We start from the raw sequence: 20,962 nt of genomic DNA on the forward strand, positions 1-20,962 counted from the left end.
CATGCCTGAGATGGGGTAAGAGTAGAAATATACTTGCTGCTCAGTGTTTAAGAGGGTAGTAGATAGCTGGCTTTTTTTTTTTTTTTAATACATAATTCATGCATGTGGTTCAGAAATAAAAACATTATAAAAGAGATATACAGGGAAAAGTCTTGATCCCACCCTCAGCTCCCAGGATTTATTTATACCCTTCTCCCCATAACTTTTTAATATGAAAAAAAATGTTTTTAATACAAAAAAGTTGAAAGAATAATACAGTGATAATAGTTTGCTATATTTGCATCATCTGTTTACCTACCTATCTTTACTGAATACTTTGAAAATAAGTTGCAGACATTATGACATTTTATCCCTAAATACTTTGGCATGCATCTCCTAAGAATAAGGGCATTTGCTATACAATCACAAATAACATTACTACACCTAAGACGTTTTTAAAAATGCCCTAATATCTTCTGTTACTTCACATTCAGTTTTTCCCAACTGTCTTAATAATTTTATGGCTGTTTTCTTCAAAGCAGGTCTAAGTAATGTTTATGAATTGCATTTGGTGGTCATATTTGTAAGGTCTTTTAATTGAGAACTGTGTCTTCCCCCTATCTCTTCCCTTAAGATTTTGGGTTTTGAAGAGACCAGATCAATTTTGTTGTAGCAAGCCACACATTCTAGATCTGATTATTTCTTCATGTAATCAAATACTTCTTCATGTATTTGTTCTTTTTGCTCTATCTCCTGAATTTTCTATAAAGGAGAAATTACTTTTAAAGACTTTTTAGACCTAGGCTAGGCATTTTTAGTAATAATCATCATAGATGATGACTGGTGTTTCAGGTAAAATCGCATCAGAAGGCATAAATAGAAGGTCTCACTGTAATTGTTATTGGATTTGATCACCAGGTAAAGCTGGTGAATGTCATATCTTTCCACTCTAAAGATACTTGTTTTCTCTTTGCAATTAGAAAGTAATCTGTGGAATAATCCGTTTGCACCATGGGAGTCTTCTGTTCCCCAGCAGTTTTCACCAGATGGTTTTTAGCATCCTTTGATCATCCTTGCCTGAATCACTTACTTCATTGGAGGTTGCACAATGGTGATTTCAAAAATTTTTTCCTTCTGCATTTATTAACTAGCATTCTGATGTAAAGGAGAACTTTCCCTCTTTACCAAGGATGAATGCTTCTTAAAAGACAAAGTAAATTTCTTGCTTCATTCTTTTTTCTTTAATTATCAATCTTCAGAGTAAGGAATTGACGTCATAGTTACACCTAATAGTGACTTTCTGAGTAATTTTTTTACTCTCTGAGCTATTATTTACTCTGAGCTATTATTATATATTTATGGATTTCTATTTATTCATGGTATTTTAATCAATTTTAGTCATTAATTCTTTTTGATACTTAAATTATCTCAAATTTGCCGGTAGAAACCCCTTAAACTGGCTCCTGGGTCCTTGTGACTTTGTTCCCTATTTGTCTGAGTGCTTCCTTGCCCTCCTCTGGTACAACATGTTTTTTGTTTTGTTTTGTTTTGTTTTTTTTAGTTTACCTTGAAACTAATAATTTTTACTGTTTTGTGGGTTTTTTTTGTATTTCCTTCTAGAGGTTTTTTTTGTTTGTGTTTTTTTGTTTTGTTTTGTTTTTTGTTTTATTTTTGTCAGAGGGAGTGCGAGTGGGGAAGAGGCAGAGGGAGAAGAAAACAGACAGTTGTAAGTAGGCTCCACGCTGACAGTGTGTAGCCTGATGCAGAGCTGTCTCATAAACTGTGAGATTATGAGCCCAAATCAAGAGTCAGATGCTTAACCAACTGAGCCACTCAGGCACCCCTAGAGTATTTTATTTTTAATACTAACATATATAAAATATTTTTCTCCTCTTTCCCCACTAAAAGTAGCATCCTGTAGTCAATGTTTTATTCCTTGTTTTTTCTTCTCTCAACAATATATCTTGGAGATCATTCCACATCAGTGCATAGAGAGCATCCATATTCTTGCTGCCTTTCCTTTTTATTAGATGTACTATAATTTAATCAGTCTCTGTTGATGGACATTTTGGTAGTTTCCTATCTTGCTCTTGCAAAAATGCTTTTATTGAATAACCTTGTATATGCGTCATCTAGTAAGGGAACAGGTTTATCTGTAGGATCAGTGCAGTCAAATGCTCTACCACTGAGCTGTACCCCCTCTTACAGGATCACCAACCAGAAGTGAGATTGCTGGGTTAATGGTATATGTAATTGTAATTTTGATAGATAATGCCTACTTGCTGATGTTAGACAACCACTAGCAAAGAATGAGAATGTCTGTTTTCCTATAGCCTTGCCAAGAGAGTGCATTATTATATTTTTGGATTTTCACTAATCTGATGAGTGAAAAAAATGTTTTCTTATGTGTGAAGTTTAACATTTTTTATATGTTTAAAGTTCATTTGTATTTCCTTTTCTTTGAATTTTATGATCATATTCTGTGCCCATTTTTGGACACAATACTTTGTCTAAATTGCTGTTCTCTTTATAATACCTATATATGCATACACATATACATACACAAACCTGTTTTTTTCTATAGTATGTTTATATATGGGAAATTTGCTCTTTCATTGTCAATATATTTTTTTTTTTAATTTTTTTTTAACGTTTATTTATTTTTGAGACAGAGAGAGACAGAGCATGAACGGGGGAGGGTCAGAGAGAGAGGGAGACACAGAATCTGAAACAGGCTCCAGGCTCTGAGCACTCAGCACAGAGCCTGACGCGGGGCTCGAACTCACGGACTGCGAGATCGTGACCTGAGCCGAAGTCGGACGCTCAACCGACTGAGCCACCCAGGCGCCCCAATATTTTTTCTTTGTCATTTTGTTTGTTGTTTGTTTGTTGGGTTTTTGTTTTGCTTTACTTATGGTATTTTTTGCCTTGCAGAATTCTTTGATTTTTATGTATTCAAATTTACCCACTTTTTAATGGCTTTGGATTTTATGTCATAGTTAAAAAATCTTTACCCAGTCCAAGAGTATAAAAATTTCTTCTGTACTTTCTTCTAATACTTGTAGGGTTTCATTTGTCGCATTGGAGTTTTGGATCCATTTGGAATTTATCTTGATGTGAGGTATAGCTTTAAGTTTATTTTTTCCCTAGGTGGCTACCTAGTCCCATTTAATGAAAAATCTGTTTCCCCCCACCTTTATGAGATACTAAAATTCTACATCCATTTTGATCACTTTTGGGGATTTTAGTCTTCCATTGGTCTCCCATCTGTTTATATGCCAGTACTCACAGTTTTAATTACTGAGGCATTATGTTTTGATATCTGGTAGGACTTGTCCCTTTCCCTACTCTTATTTTTCAGAGGTTTTTTTTTTACTCTTTTTATTTCCATGTGAACTATAAAGTCAGCTTTTCCATTTTAAAAAAGTTAGAATTTGGGGCGCCTGGGTGGCTCAGTCGGTTGAGCGGCCGACTTCGGCTCAGGTCATGATCTCGCGGTCCGTGAGTTTGAGCCCCGCGTCGGGCTCTGTGCTGACAGCTCAGAGCCTGGAACCTGTTTCAGATTCTGTGTCTCTCTCTCTCTGACCCTCCCCCGTTCATGCTCTGTCTCTCTCTGTCTCAAAAATAAAGAAACGTTAAAAAAAAAAAAAAAATTAAAAAATAAGATAAAAAAAAAAGTTAGAATTTTTCTTAATGTTTTATTTTATTTTATTTATTTATTTATTTATTTTAATGTTTATTTATTTTTCAGACAGAGAGAGACACAGCATGAACGGGGGAGGGGCAGAGAGAGAGGGAAACACAGAATCGGAAGCAGGCTCCAGGCTCTGAGCCATCAGCCCAGAGCCCGACGCGGGGCTCGAACCCGCGGACCATGAGATCGTGACCTGAGCCGAAGTCGGATGCTTAACTGACTGAGCCACGCAGGCACCCCTGTTTTATTTTATTTTTGAGAGAGGGAGAGAATGCAAGCAGGGGAAGGGCGGGGGGGGGGGGGGGGGGGGGGGGTGGTGAGACACAGAATCCAAGCAGACTCCAGGCTTTGACAGAGCCCGACAAAGGACTCCAACCCACAAACCGTGAGATCAAGACCTGAGCCAGAGTCAGACACTTAACCAACTGAGCCGCCCAGGCACCCCAAGAAGTTAGCATGTTTTAATAGGATTGTTAGATCCTAAATTAGGGAGAATTGATGTTTATGAGTCTTTTTTCCTCTCTCTCTCTCTCTCTCTCTCTCTTTGAGAGAGAGAGCACGAGCTGGGGAGGGGCAGAGAGAGAAGGAGAGAATTTTAAACAGGCTTCATACTCAGCATGGCACCCAACACGGGGTTTGATCTCACAACCGTGAGATCCTGACCTGAGCTGAAATCAAGAGTCAAATGCTTAACCGACTGAGCCACCCAGGCACCCTGTGAGTCTTTTTGTCTAAGAATGTGGTGTGTCATTCCATTTGTTCAAGTCTTTTTTGTATTTGGATCCTTTATTAGCATATTTAAAATTTCATCTTGTAACTCTACATTTTCTTTTTAGTTCAGTCCTAAATAGTTTGTCCTTTTTGGGGCTGTTATAAATTAAATTTTTCCCCACATATTGATGATTGATTGCCTATGTAATAAAGCTGTTGTTTTCTGTATATTTTGTACCATTCTACTTTGCTGAATCTCTTATTTTTGCTGTTTTCTTGGTTGATTTTTCAAGATGTGCAAGAATACAATTATATCATCTGCTGATAGTGATAGTTTTACATTTTTCCCAATTTTTTACTATTATTAGTCTTGTTTAATTTCACTGACTTTATATACCTATGATAGAATGTTTAATAATATTTAGTAGATATCTGCCCTCTTCCCAACTTTTCCCCATTAAGCAAGCTGCTGACTTTAGGCCAAAAAAAGATATATTTTGTCATGTTAAGGAAGTGTTTATATATTTGATTTTTTTTGAGAAGTGTTAAATTTTGTCAAATGACTTTAAGTATCTGTGGAGATGATCATATGACGACTTCCCTTAGTTTCCTCATAGTGAGCCTTGCTTGTATTCCTAGACCAAACTCTACTTAATTATGATGCATTCTTCTTCATCTAATGTACTGTTGTATTCTATTTAAAATTTGATTTAGAATCTTGCATCAACATAAGAGAGATTATAGCTTTCTGCCTGCAGTGTGTATTAGCTTTTGATATTCATGCTATATTTGCTTCATAAAAAGATTTGGAAAGTTTGCTTTCTTTTTGTATGTTCTGGAACAGTTTCAGATCATTAGACTTATCTGTTCTCTAAAGGGTTAATGTTTCCATTAAATTTGTGTGTGATGCTTTTGGGGGGCATTATCATATTTATATAGGTAGAGTGAACAAAAGCTTGAACAAAATAGTCTCTATAGTCCTTTTAATTTTCTTTGTTTCTGTGGCTATTTCCTTCTTATTTCTTATTTTATGTATTTGGACTTTCTCCCTTTACTAGATTAACTAGTGGTTTATTTTATTGATTTTTCTTCCAATGTACCAATTTTTGGATTTATTTATTCTGTTTTTCTGGGTTTTGTTTTGTTTTGTTTTTAGAGAGAGCGCAAGCACGGGAGGGTCAGAGGGAGAGGGAGAAGCTCAAGCAGACTCCACCCCCAGCATAGAGCCCACCGTGGGGCTGGATCTCATGACCTTGAGATCATGATCTGAGCACAGATCAAGAGTCAGATGCTTAACCAACTGAACCACCCAGGCGCCCCTCTTTTTCTGTTTGTTTGGGTTTTTTTTTTTTTTTATTAATTTCTCCTTTTATCTGTATTAATTCCTTCATTTTGATTTCTTTCAGTTCACCTTACAGGTTTTTTTCCTGACTTTTTGAGTCAGACATTTAACTCCTTCCTTTCTTTTCTTCTTTCTTTCTTTCTTTCCTTCTTTTTCCTGATGTAGGTATTTATCGCTGTGAATTTTCTTCTTTACTGGTTTGGCTGTATTCTTTAGGTTCTAAAATGTAGCATTTTCCTTATTTTGGCATTCTCTAGAAATTTTGCAATATTGATTTCTTTTTTAACCCAACTCCAAGGGTTTTGTTGTTGTTTTAAGGTGAAAAGGCCTTTGTTTCTTGATTTTATTTTATTTTTTTTAAAATTTTTTTTTCAACGTTTTTTATTTATTTTTGGGACAGAGAGAGACAGAGCATGAACGGGGGAGGGGCAGAGAGAGAGGGAGACACAGAATCGGAAACAGGCTCCAGGCTCTGAGCCATCAGCCCAGAGCCTGACGCGGGGCTCGAACTCACAGACCGTGAGATCGTGACCTGGCTGAAGTCGGACGCTTAACCGACTGCGCCGCCCAGGCGCCCCTCTTGATTTTATTTTAAATGTATAATTTCAGTACATTGTACTGAATCAGAGTATTATTCTACTGTTACTTTTTGGATTTATAGAGTTTTTTCTTTTTTAAATTCCAGTATAGAGTGTTATATTTGTTTCAAGTGTACAGTGTAGTGGTTCAACAATTCCATGTATTGCTCAGTGCTCATCAGGGTAAGTGTACTGTTAATCCCATTCACTATAGAGATTTTCTTTATGGCCTTTTTAAAAAATGTTTATTTATTTTTAAGAGAGAGAGTGTGCAGGCTGGGGAGGGGCAGAGAGAGAGACAAAGAATCCCAAGCGGGCTTGGCACTGTCAGCTCAGAACCCAGCACGGGACTCAAACCCACGAACCAAACTGAAATCATGACCTGAGCCAAAATCAAGAATTGGACGCTAGGGGCGCCTGGGTGGCTCAGTCGGTTGAGCGTCCGACTTGGGCTCAGGTCATGATCTCACGGTCCGTGAGTTCGAGCCCCACATCGGGCTCTGGGCTGACAGCTCAGAGCCTGGAGCCTGTTTCGGATTCTGTGTCTCCCTCTCTCTCTGCCCCTCCCCGTTCATGCTCTGTCTCTCTCTGTCTCAAACATAAATAAACATTAAAAAAATTAAAAAAAAAAAAAAAAAGAATTGGACGCTTAACAGATTGAGCCACCCAGGCATCCCTCTTGATGGCCTTTCTTAAGGTCATTTTTTGTTAATGTTCCATGGAGTTTTGAAAAAATGGCTTAGACTTAAATTAAAAAATAATTAAGGAGCATAGTTCTTTCCCTAAGAATTATTTATTAATGTCTAGTATATATATCCATTTAAAAATTTGAAATTATAAAATCAATATTTGACAATAATGTAAAACCATAACAGCCAAGTTAAAGACATTGTAGATTGATACTATCTTTTCTTTTTAAAATTTTCTTACTGTTTATTTTTGAGAGAGAGAGAGAGCAAGCAAGCCAGGGAAGGGCAGAGAGAGAAGGAGACACAGAATCTGAAGCAGGCTCCAGGTTCTGAGCTGTCAGCACAGAGCCCGATGCGGAGCTCGAACCCTCAAACTGTGAGATCGTGCCTTGGGCTAAATTCTGACTCTTAACCAACTGAGCCACCCCAGCGCCCCAGACTGATACTACCTTATTAAAGTGGGAATATTTTTCTGAAGCATGCCAAAATTAGACCCTTTCCATGCAAAATTTCTATGTGTACCATAAATAATACTTAGAAAAACTGAAAATTTAATGAAAAATAAAGTAAAATTATATATAAAGTAGGAAAAAAGCTTAAATCTATACTTTATGAAGTTTATTTAAAAAAAATTTTTTAATGTTTATTCATTTTTGAGAGAGATAGAGCACAAGTGGGGGAGAATCAGAGAGAGAAGGAGACACCGAATCCAAAGCAGGCTCCAGGCTCTGAGCTGTTGCACAGAACCCAATGTGGGGCTCGAACCTATAAATGGTGAGATCATGACCCGAGCTGAAGTTGGACACTTAACCCGCTGAGCCACCCAGGCACCCCATATACTTTATGAAGTTTAAAATGAATTTTGAAATTATGTTAGAACAAGCGGGTCTTGTATTTAGTGTGTGTAGAAAATATTTTGGTTTTGGCTCCAAGTATCTGCAAACAGTCTGGCATGATGATGTTAATTCATTTTAATTTGACAGGTTTAAAAATGGAGGTAAAGGGAGGAGGTCTCTAAGGCTTAGGGTCCCAGTTTCATGATTCTTTTTTTTTTTTTAATTTTTTTAAAATTTTATGTTATTTTATTTTATTTTTGGGAGAGAGAGAGTGCGCATGCGCATGAATGGGGAAGGGGCAGAGAGAGAGGGAGACACAGAATCCCAAGCAGACTCCAGGCCTCGTGCTGTCAGCACAGAGCCCGATGCGGGGCTTGAACCCACAAACCACGAGATCATGACCTGAGCTGAAGTTGGATGCTTAACCCCAGGTGCCCCTCCCCCCCCTCCACCCAGTTTCATGATTCTTAAGCGAAGGCAGTATATGTCCTGGAGTTTGCTTCTATACTCTTTGAAATGCTTGTTGAATAGTGGTTTGATCTCAGAAAAAAGATATTCTTTGTAGACCTAATGAAAACTCTATTTTAACATTCTCTAAAGATGTCTAAGTTGACTTGGTAACTTGTATTTGCATTGACTTCTGTTATAAAGATGTCACCTCTGTAATTTCTAATTTCTATATGATACTGCAACTTTCTCTTTGTCTCTCTTTTTTAGAATTTTTATTTGGCTGCTGCCTTTTGAAATACAGGCCCTAAAAATGCCAGCTTGTTTGGACTTAGAAGATGACCTGAATAAATGATAAAAAAATAAAGACATTTTGGTGAGTGAAATCTTTTGTGAAAGAGTGGTTAAGGCTCAACTTAATTCCAAGCAATGGAATGACTCTACTAAAGTTACGTAGCAAATTAAAAAACTGTTTCCTTTATCATCTAGCGTTTTGTCAAAGGAGAAGATGGTCCTTCAGCCAGTTATCGAAGGTATCAGTATATTTAATGAAGCCCCAAATTCACTAAGTTTGAGTGCCTTCTGTTCCTCTGGGGTTGAGAACTTGATCTATTTTTTTCTTTCCCTTCGAGAGTCCACATACCTCTTAGGAGGCACATCATAACATTTAAGTGCATTTCAAATATCTGGTCTATTCCAGCACTGTACCAAACCCAGCATAGTTCACTCACACCTAGCATTGTACTAGTCAATCATGGGAGTTGTAGAAATTGAAAATTGGTGACTGGGCCTTATGCAGCTACAGTGTGTTTCATTTGGCATGCAGAGTATTTTTATTTTCTGAAAATGTAAACCTATTTTAAAATCTGGAGATTTCACTGAATATATGGATTTTAGCCTTTTCTTAAAATTCAGAACATCTGCCCAACTCCTCCCATCCTTCCAAAAAGAAAGTAATAAGCTGGAGCAGAGGATAGTAGCTGCTTAGCATAGATGGGTATGTGAGTTTCCTGTTACCCAAATCATTCATACAGTGTGTGTAAATACACTTAATATCCAGTGTTCTTCTCTTATTTTATCTGCCTAACCGCTATGAGTATGTAAGTTTGTGGTTTCTGATGCAGATCATAGTGTCTTGTCTTTTGTTCAAATGGCAGCCAAGCTGATATTCTGAATAACCTGTAACAATCTTCTACCCATTATTCAGCTACCTGCACCAGTCCCTTCTGTTCATATGTAAATGTAAATCTGGTGCATATTAGCAGGGTATATATATAATATGTAAGGTATATAAATTTATATATTCATAAATAATATAAATTTATATATTTACAAATATATATGTTTAAATATATTTATTTATTTTTAACCCTACTGTGATTTGGAAGATGTTCATAAGTAAGCTTCTAAGCCTTCCTGATGTCTGTGGAGCAGCACTATGTTGCTGGTATGCTTGCTTTTTTCTTCCTTTTTTTTTTTTTAAGCTTTTTATTATGAACAATTTCAAACATTTTATAAAATTATACTGTAAACAAAAGTATAATAAGCACCTGTATACTAATCACCTATATTTAACCATTATTAAATTTTGTCATATTTGCCTAATCTATTTTTCTCTCAATTATTTTAAAGTAAATTATAAGCATCCTGATGTTTTACCCCTGAATGCTTCAGTATGCATCCCTTAGACAGTAAGAACATTGCCCTATATAACCATAACACCATTGTTATCACACCTAACAAAATTAGTGGTAGTTCACTATCCTAAAAATGTGCTTTACATCTTTTTTCCAAACCAAGACCTAATAAAGGACCATACACTGCATTTGATTTTTAAAAAAATTTTTAAAAGCTCTTTTAATGTAGAATAGTTTCACCCATCTCTTTCTTCCTTGATTACAACTGACTTACTGAAGAGGCCAAGCCAGTTATGCTATAGAAATCCTACACTCTAGATTTGTCTGAATATTTCCTCATGATGTTATTTAAGTTATACCTCTGTCTCCTGTATAAAGATTTTATTATATTCAGGTTAAACATTTTTGGCACATTTCACATAATGTTTTATCCTTATTAATGATCCTTTTCTGAATTATTTTATCAAGGATCACAAAATTGTGATTTTTCCAATGATATCATTCTTTTTACATTTAAGTTGGCTTTCTTCTTAAAAAAGAGCTTTCCTTTATCAACTGGAGCGATTTGGTTATCCTGAAATATTACCCTTAAATGATTTAGTTTGGAAATCTATTTCCAAAAGTAGAATAAATAATATGCTTGCTCTTTAAATTCTCCTGGATGTCACATTTATTCTTAGGTTCTTTACAAAAGATCAAAAGAATGAAATATGGCCGTTTGTAGCAACGTGGATGGAACTGGAGAGTGTTATGCTAAGTGAAATAAGTCATACAGAGAAAGAAAAATACCATATGTTTTCACTCTTATGTGGATCTTGAGAAACTTAACAGAAGACCATGGCGGAGGGGAAGGGAAAAAAAAAAGGTTAGGGAGTGAGCCAAAACATAAGAGACACTTAAAAACTGAGAACAAACTGAGGGTTGATGGGGGGTGGGAGGGGGTGATGGTGGGTGATGGGTATTGAGGAGGGCACCTGTTGGGATGAGCACTGGGTGTTGTATGGAAACCAGTTTGACAATAAATTTCATATAAAAAAAAAATCAAAAGATTCCCTGTTACAAGTGAAACCAACAGATAATCTGGAAGTTTATTATGTGGCGAGTGAGCAAATTAACTGGTGGTTAATCTTAACAAACCCAGAGAGATAGCATATGTTTTCTTGTGATGACCATAAATGAGCAAGTGAGTCTCAAACTGGTCAGCTGTAATGATTTCTGTCTCCAAGAGCAGTCACTGAACTGCATTTCACTCAAAATTAGTTAATTGTTTTGATTATAAATCCTTTGTTAAAGACTAGATTTTAAGTGGACGTTATGTCAATGAATATGTTATCGGGAAGAAGCTTCTTTAAAAAGTTTCTGGGGGCGCCTGGGTGGTCAGTCGGTTAAGCGTCCGACTTCAGCTCAGGTCACGATCTCGCGTCCGTGAGTTCGAGCCCCGTGTCGGGCTCTGGGCTGATGGCTCAGAGCCTGGAGCCTGCTTCCGATTCTGTGTCTCCCTCTCTCTCTGACCCTCCCCCGTTCATGCTCTGTCTCTCTCTGTCTCAAAAATAAATAAACATTAAAAAAAAAATTAAAAAAAAAAAAAGTTTCTGGAGAGGAGGCCAGCAATTTTTCATACTTACTTTTAATTTCTTCATTTTTTAAGCACCTGTGTAGTGCCATAGTACTTTTAAACCAGTAATTCTTGAATTTGGATTAGTTGATTTGTTTTATCTGCCAGGAGAGATGGTTTTCCAAATTCAGATTTGCCAGCCTTCATGACATGACCGATGACCCCTTTAGAAGACAGATTTTTAGTTGATCTCTTTCTTTCCAGTAAAAGATTTATTTTGGAAAACACTTCTTAAATCTTAAATTCTTTTCTTGTAGTTGTTCCAACGGGGAGTAGCTATTAAATAGCTCTAGTATTTCAGGCAGTCTCAGCAATCAGTCGTTTTCCTGATGAGTAACAGCTTTTAAGCCCTAAAGTCTTTTTCAGTCTTGTTTATTTACCTCTAAAGTTCTTTAAAATCTGTAAGGAGCAGATGGCAGTTGACTAAAGGCAATGGTATTTATAAGGGATTTTCTGAATGCTGTTGTTTCTTAACCACCCAAGTCACACTATTCCTTTGTAACAGTCACAGTACTAGAAAAGGTGCTTTGCTCAAAGGTAAGTTTTTTTGTTGTTGTTTTATTGTTTTCATGTTTACTTACAACAGAGGAATTTTTCCCCGTAAGATTGCTTAAATTGGTTTTTGGAAATTCTTTGTTCTTGAAATTTAATTGACTGTTTAAAAAAGAAAAAGAGGGAATACAAACTGGTGCAGCCACTCTGGAAAACAGTATGGAGTTACCTCAAGAAACTAAAAATAGAACTACCATACGACCCAGCAATTGTACTACTAGGTGTTTATCCAAGGGATACAGGTGTGCTGTTTCGAAGGGACACATGCACCCCAATGTTTATAGCAGTACTATCAACAACTGCCAAAGTATGGAAAGAGCCCAAATGTCCATCGACGGATGAATGGATAAAGGTGTTGTATATATATACAATGGTATTGCTTGGCAATCAAAAAGAATGAAATCTTGCCAATTACAACTAAGTGGATGGAACTGGAGGGTATTATGATGCTAAATGAAATTAGTCGGAGAAAGACAAATATCATATGACTTCATTCATATTAGGACTTTAAGATACAAAACAGATGAACATAAGGGAAAGGAAGCAAAAATAATATAACAACAGGGAGGGGGACAAAACATAAGAGACTCTTAAATGTGGAGAACAGAGGGTTGCTGGAAGGGTTGTGGGAGGGGGAATGGGCTAAATGGATAAGGGGCATTAAGGAATCTACTACTGAAATCATTGTTGAACCATATGCTAACTAACTTGGATGTAAATTTAAAAATAAATAAATTATTAATTAAAAAAATAAAATAGGGGTGCCTGGGTGGCTCAGTCGGTTGAGTGTCTGACTTTGGCTCAGGTCATGATCTCACAGCTCGTGAGTTCAAGCCCTGCGTTGGGCTCTGTGCTGACAGCTCAGAGCCTGGAGCCTGCTTCGGATTCTGTGTCTCCCTCTCTCTCTGCCTCTAACCCACTCTCATTCTGTCTCTGTCTCTCTCAAAAATAAATAAACATTAAAAAAAAAAAATAGAAAAGTCTTAAAATAAAATACACACCCTTCTATTAATTAGAATAACAAAGAACCAAAATTCAGAACTTGGGATAAACATGTATTTGAAACTAGATGGAAGGAGATTTACTAAAAGAGTAGAATTTTTAGTAGTAGACTAAACAGAAATTTCACTGAATGAGAGATCTAATTTGTAATTTCCTTTTTCCCTCATTGTAAAAGCTGCCAACAAGAAAAACAAACTGTTCAGAATAAATGGAGTAGGGGAACCTGTTTGCATCTATGTATCATGACTTTGATATCTAAAAGGCTGAAATGAGTGGAAAGAATATGAATATTAATACAAGTTCCCTGAACTAGATAATAGTTATTAGAATGAATAACTGAATCTAAGTGCTATATTCTGTAAGTTTTCTATATTCTATCCTGTAAGTTTTCCTTTTTTTTAATATCTGACAATTATATCCATTTTCCATAATCTGACAATTATAAAAGTCCAGTTTTAAAGACTTTTGTTCCGGTTCTGCCTCATGGAATGGTAAAGTAGTAGTATTTTTTGTTTTTGTGCACTTTTAAATCATCCGATAACCTGATTATTCAGTTGATCATATTTTAAATATTTTAGATAAATTTGCCTTAAAATTAAATTATTCTACAACTGACACAAAAGATTAAAATTGTGATTTAAATTTGCTATATGAGTATCCACTTTGTTAGAAAAATGTATAAAGTTGGAGGGTATTTTATATACTCCAACATAATCTTAGGAATGAGAAGTAAGGTATGTAGATGCTTAATGTGTATTTTCTGTTATATTATTATTATTATTATTATTATTATTATCATTGATGTAGATATGCTGGACTTCCGTCTTTAACATGGGCAAATAAAACCATATAGTATTTTGCTTTTACCAGAGTTTTACAACATGATAGCTTATCAAATTAGTGATATACTGCCAAAATAGTTTTAGAAATCACCCTATAAAAACCCAACAACTCTATCCTATACCTAAGCCAATAGATCAGTTTGTAGGCATCTCTTTGCAGAACTGATATGCTAGTGTGAATTTGAGGTAAAATATTTAGTATTTAGGAAAGAATAAAAAACGATTCTTGCATGGGACACCTGGGTGGCTCAGTCGGTTAAGTGTCTGACTTCGGCTCAGGTCATGATCTCACGGTTCATGGGTTCGAGCATCCGGCTCTGTGCTGACAGCTCAGAGCCTGGAGCTTGCTTCGGATTCTGTGTCTCCCTCTCTCTCTGCCCCCTCCCTGGCTCACACTCTGCCTCTCTCTCTCTCTCTCTTTCTTTCTCTCTCTCTCTTAAAAATAAATAATAAAACATTAAAAACAAATTTAAAAAAATGATTATTGCATGTAAATCCTAAATGAAATGTCAAAGAAGAAGTAACTCAATAAAAGTATGTTATATTTAAACATTAAAAAAAAGTTAAACAGTTTTTAAAAGTTGATAATTTTTTTCCATTTATACTGGTATTATAACCTATTACAGCATATTTAGCTTTGCATGTCCCTAAATGACTTGTAGCATATTTGGAAAATAGGAAAAGAAAATTTACCAGCCTAGTACAATCACTGTTTGCATTTTAGTGAATTTATTTTCAGCCCTTTTTTTCTTATCTATCTTTAAAAAAAACACATAGTTGTAATTCTATAAGGAATGTTTTTAAATTAGAAGAGTTGTATGAGATTCTTATGTATCCATGTCATTCTGGCTTAACACAAATGCTAAAAAATGAATGTTCACTCACTTTTGGGTTAAGAAGTGATCTTCAGTCCCAACGCTAATGGAGAAAATGGCCACATGGTGTGATTGTTAATACATGTATTCTTTGATAGACAGCATAACTGAAAATAACAGATAATGTGACTTCTCTAGATCTAAAAGTTGAAAAGTAATTTCTGTCCTGGACACAGTTCTTTCTTTCTATAAACATGTGTTAACTACTTATTTTCCTTTCCTAAAAGTATTTAAAAATGTTTTATTATTTTGTTTCTAAATTATTATTTTTAGCCATATAACTATTAATTATACTTTAAAAGTTATTTATTTTTTAAAATTTATTTATTTTTGAGAGAGAGAATGCATGCACACAAGCAGGGGAGGGGCAGAGAGAGAGGGAGACACAGAACCTGATGTGGGGCTTGAACCCATGAACCATGAGATCATGACCAGAACTGAAGTCAGACGCTTAACCGACTGAGCCACCAAGGTGCCCCTAAAGTTATTTTAAAGGGTCCTCAAGACTTTAGGATTTTAGATAGTCCTCCAGATGTTTTTAGTTGGGTCAAGCTTTGCTTTGCAGGTTAGAAAAAGAGAATGGCTTTAGAAACCTTGGCTCCTCTGAAACTTTTGTCAGAACAGGAATAAGGGGAGTATTGGAGAGCCCTTTGGTCTGTGGGGTCAAAGGCTTATATAAATTAATTTTCAAAATATAACTTGTTTTCTTGTGATTGCTTGTTCCCCCCTCCCTGTATTCTAGGTAGCCTGACATAATAGACATAAACATTATAATATAATAAAAGGAACTTTATTTAAAACTGGTGAATTTTTATTTCAAGTATTTTTAAGAACTAATTATTATAGACTATCTTAGTTTATCCTCTCTGTAATTTCTTAATGTTTATAGTGTGCTTTCTTATTACTTGGGAAATAAATTATAGTTTTTACAGACCAATGGATTATACATTGTGGATTGTATAATTATGCATTGTAACGCCCTTTTTGTATCTTCTCTTTTCAAAGGTTTGCTTATTCTCCATTTGGCATATGCTACTGGAATAATATTCACCATGGTTTTGGATGACCTTCCAAACTTAGAAGACATCTATACTTCCTTGTGTTCATCATCAGTGGAAGACTCAGAGATGGATTTTGATTCTGGACTAGAAGATGATGACACAAAAAGTGATAATATTTTGGAGGATTCCACAATATTTGTGGCCTTCAAAGGAAATATAGGTGATAAAGACTTCAAATGGAAATTGGACACAATATTGGAGAATGTGCCCAATTTGTTACACATGGGTAATTTATTATTTAATTATTTTTAAAATTTAGTTTAATTATTTTTTTCTTTTTCTTTTTTTTTTTGGGGGGAGAGAGTGAGCACATGCCAGTGGGGGAGGGGCGGAAAGAGAAAGAGAGAGAGAGAGAATATGTTAAGCAGGCTTAGTGCAGGGGCTCAATCTCAAAACTGTGAGGTCATGACCTGGGCCAAAATCAAGAGTCGGATGCTTAATCTACTGAACCACCCCGGTGCCCCTCTTCTTGTTACTTTTTTAAAAAAATGTTTGCTCTTCTGTGATTGTCTTGAGTTTTACGAAGTAAAACTTTGCCATACTGGATTGAAAGGCTGATTTTAAGTGCAGAATTGGAATTTTAGAATTTTTTTTTTTATGGAGGTATAGTGGACATATAACATTACATTAGTTTCAGGTGTATAACTTACCATTCCATATTTGTATATATTGTGAAATGATCACCCACCACAATCTAGTTAACATCTGTCACCATACATAGTGACAGTTTTGTTGTGATGAGAACTTTTTTTTTAATGTTTTTATTTTTGAAAGAGCGCAAACAGGGGAAGGGCAGAGAGAGAGGGGGACAGAGGATCTGAAGCAGACTCTGCACTGACAGCAGAGAGCCCAGCAAGGGTCTTGAACTCGCGAACCATGAGTTTATGACCTGAGCTAAAGTCAGACACCTAACCGACTGAGCCACCCAGATGCCCCTGCAATGAGAACTTTTAAGATATACTCTCTTAGCAACTTGCAAATATGCCATAGAGTATTACTAACTATGGTTACTTGCTGTATGTTATATCCCTGTGACAATAACTGGAACTTTGTATCTTTTGACCCCCTTTACCCATTTCACCTCCACCCCCACTCCCTGTCCTGTCCCCTGTCAGCTACCAGTCTGTTCCCTGTATCTATGAGCTTGGTGTTTTTGGTTTTGTTTTGTCTTGTTTTTTAAGATTCCACATGTCTGTGAGATCATACAGTATTTGTCTTCCTCTGGCTACTTAATTCACTTTAGCATAATGCCCTCAAGGTCCATCCATGTTTCTTATAAATGGCAATATTCTTTTTTATGGCTGAATAACGCTCCATTATATGTATGTATATATGTATGTATATATATATATATACACACACACATATATGTGTATATATATGTATATATATGTATATATATGTATACATATGTGTGTATATATATGTATATATGTGTGTATACATATGTATATATATGTATGTATATACATAGATATGTATGTATACATATATATGTATGTATATATATGTACATACATATATACATATGTATACATACATATGTATGTATATACATATATGTGTATACATACATATGTATGTATACATATATACATGTATATATGTAAATTATACATATATAATTTTTGAGGAACCTCTCTATGTTTTCCACAGTGGCTGCATCAGTTTATATTCTCACTAACAATGCATAAGTGTTCCTCTTTCTCTACGTCCTTGCCAACACTTGTTATTTTTTGTTTTGTTAATAATAGCCATTGTAAAATTTTTTAAATATTTATTTATTTTTGAGAGAGAGAGAGACACACACACAGAATGGAAGCAGGGGAGGGCAGAGAGAGAAGGAGACACAGAATCTGAAGCAGGCTCCAAGCTGTCAGCACAGAGTCCAATGCAGGGTCAAACTCATGAACTGTGAGATTGTGACCTGAGCTGAAGTTGGATGCTTGACCAACTGAGCTACCCAGGTACCCCAGTAATAGCCATTCTAACAGGTGTGAGGTGATATCTCATTGTGGTTTTGATTTGCATTCCCCTAATGATTAGTGACATTGAGCACCTTTTATGTACCTGTTGGCCATCTGTATGTCTTCTTTGGAAAAAAGTCTGTTTAGATCTTCTGCCCATTTTTTTTTTCTTAATTTTTTTTTTTTTTAACGTTTATTTATTTTTTGAGACAGAGAGAGACAGAGCATGAACGGGGGAGGGTCAGAGAGAGAGGGAGACACAGAATCTGAAACAGGTTCCAGGCTCTGAGCAGTCAGCACAGAGCCCGACGCGGGGCTCGAACTCACATACTGCGAGATCGTGACCTGAGCTGAAGTCGGACGCTTAACCGACTGAGCCACCCAGGCGCCCCTTCTGCCCATTTTTTAGTTGAGATTGTTTGGAATTTTATAATCAAGTTGTATGAGTTCTTTAGATATTCCTTATCAGATACATGATTTGCAAATATTTTATCACATTCAATATGTTGCCTTTTCATTTTGTTGATGGTTTCCTTTGCTGTGCAGAAGGTTTTTAGTTTGATATAGTTCCACTTGTTTGTTTTTGTTGCCTTTGCTTTTTGTGTCACATTGAAAAAAATCATTGCCAAGACCAATGTTAAGGAGCTTACCACCTGTTTTCTTCTAGGAGTTTTATAGTTTCAGGTCTTACATTAAGTCTTTAATCCATTTTGAGTTAACTTTTGTGTATGGTGTAAGATAGTAATCCAGTTTCATTCCTTTGCATATGGCTGTCTGGTTTTCCCAGCATCATTTATTGAAGAGACTGTCCTTTCCCCACTGTGTTTTCTTGGCTCCTCTGTTGTAAATTAATTGACCATATACGTGTGGGTTTATTTCTGGGCTCTCTGTTCTGTTCCATTGATCTATGTGTTTTTATGCCAATACCGTACTGTTATGATTACTATAGCTCTGATTTTTTTTTTTTAATGTTTATTTTTGAGAGAGACAAAGACCATGCGAGTGGGTTAGGGGCAGAGAGAGAGGGAGACACAGAATCTGAAACAGGCTCCAGGCTCTGAGCTGTCCGCACAGAGCCCAATGTGGGGCTTGAACCCACGAACCATGAGATTATGACCTGAGCCAAAGTCGGATGCTTAAGCGACTGAGCCATCCCGGTGCCCCTTAAATGTTTATTTGTGAAAGAAAGAGTATGTGCACGTGTGCACGTGAGTAGGGGAGGGGTAGAGAAAGAGGGAGAGAGAGAATCCCAAGCTGACAGCAGAGAGACCCAGTGTGGGGCTTGAACTCACAAACCATGAGATGATGACCTGAGCCAAAATCAAGAGTCAGATGCTTTAACCCACTGAGCCCCCACGTGCCCCTAGAATTTTTTCTTTTAATAGAAATGCTGTTGTGTTTCTTTTAAGTACATGGAGAAACTGAACATAATAAGGTATTGTTTAACATAGTAATCCTTAAATTATCTGCTCTAGTAGGTAGGAGTAATTCTCAAGACCCAATTTTATTTCTTGTTTTTAACTCTCTGGTCTTTAGTTTCCTTACCTGCAAAATGAAGAGGTTAGACTGGATCTTAAAGGCCCCCAAAAGCTTAGAAAAATCTTACTTCATGGTTCTACTTAAAATGTACTTGAAATTTGCCTTCCTGAATTTTATTCATTTATTATTTTTTAATGTTCACTTTTGAGAGAGAGACAGAAGGCAAGATGGGGAGGGGCAGAGAGAGGGAGACAGAGAATCTGAAGCCGGCTCCAGACTCTGAGCTGTCAACACAGAGCCCCAAATGCAGGGCTCGAACCCATAAACCGGGAGATCATGACCTGAGCTGAAGTCAGATGCTTAACCGACTGAGCCACCCAGGTGCCCCTTGTCTTCCTAAATTTTAGATCAGGCTGCCAACTGGCAACCTGTTGGATCCAGCCTGCAACCATGTGTTATGGCTCTACTTCAGTTTTGTTTGTTTTGATGTTTGAATTTCATCGCCAATGCTTTAAAAATTGAAATATTTTGCATACAAATCCAGATTTTGGATTTAACTCTAAAAATGGAAAGATTTGATAACATTGAACTCTCTCCTTGTCCCAGGCAGTGCTGAGGAGCAGCTGCTATTGAGGGCAGGCCCTCATCTCAGATAGTTCCCATCTGGCCTCTTCATACACTTGGATTACCTGTCTAGGTCTTGTAGGCATTTGTGTTTTTGAAACTTGGTTAGAGGTTCTACATCATTTTTGGTTAGCACAGTTATCTAATCTCATCAGACATAGTACAAAGCCTAGATCTTACTAATTTTTTTAGGCTTGGTGGTTTTTTTTTTTTTTTTTTTTTTAGATTTGATGTCATTTTCTCAAGGGCTTTTTTTTTTTATACCATGTAAAGAATACTATTAGAGAATTTTATATGTTAAACTTGCAGTTATTAACATCATTGTCACTCTAGTCTTATTCACAATATATTATAAGAGCCTTTCCAGGTTAGAGCAGCATACATGAAATTAAATTTTTATAGTCGTAATATATCATATTACACAGAGAAAAGAGTGTCAATGAGCACGAAAGTGTTTATTGCTCTTATAATTACCCCCATTTTTTCTTGTTTGAGATTGCTGAATCAGGGGTGCCTGGCTGGCTCAGTTGGTAGAGCATGCAACTTTTTTTTTTAAATTTTTTAAAATGTTTATTTATTTTTGAGAGAGACAGACAGAGCACAAGCAGGGGAGGGGTGGAGAGAGAGGGAGACACAGAATCTGAAGCAGCTCTAGGCTCTGAGCGGTCAGCACAGAGCCCCATGTGGGGCTCAAACTCAAACTGTAGGTCATGACCTTAGCCAAAGTCGGACACTTAACTGAGCCATTCAGATGCCCTTAGAGCATGCAACTCTTAATCTCCAAGTCATAAGTTAATCCCCTACTTTGGGTGTAGAACTTACATTAAAAAATTAAAATAAAAAAATAAAATAAAAAAATAAAATATGGATGGGTAGCTGAATCAGTTTGTTTATGGCTTTCAAATAAATTGCCAAACCCAGATTTATGGTGTTATCAGATTGTATTCTTGGTCCACAAGTATTTTAAGTCAAATGTCAAGTATGATGGAAGTTAAAAAAACTTTTGATAAATATAACCATGTTATAAACAGG

General features: G+C 36.2%; 1 protein-coding gene across 11 annotated transcripts in view; it reads left to right on the forward strand.

The window, feature by feature from the left end:
• NCOA6 (nuclear receptor coactivator 6) overlaps nt 1-20,962 on the forward strand; it is a 109,110-nt gene that overhangs the window by 35,561 nt on the left and 52,587 nt on the right. For 10 of the 11 annotated variants that reach the window (XR_007461922.1, XM_049649937.1, XM_049649941.1 and 7 more), the window contains 2 exons: nt 8,547-8,652; nt 15,805-16,086. Coding sequence is in view for 10 of the 11 variants with exons in the window: in XM_049649937.1 (XP_049505894.1) it covers nt 15,852-16,086 (235 nt within the window). In the remaining variant the exon portion in view is untranslated. The remainder of the gene's footprint in view (nt 1-8,546; nt 8,653-15,804; nt 16,087-20,962) is intronic. The other variant, XM_049649940.1, reaches the window with a different exon arrangement.

This window comes from Panthera uncia (genome assembly GCF_023721935.1).
Source record: "Panthera uncia isolate 11264 chromosome A3 unlocalized genomic scaffold, Puncia_PCG_1.0 HiC_scaffold_11, whole genome shotgun sequence".
NCBI classification, from domain to species: domain Eukaryota; kingdom Metazoa; phylum Chordata; class Mammalia; order Carnivora; family Felidae; genus Panthera; species Panthera uncia.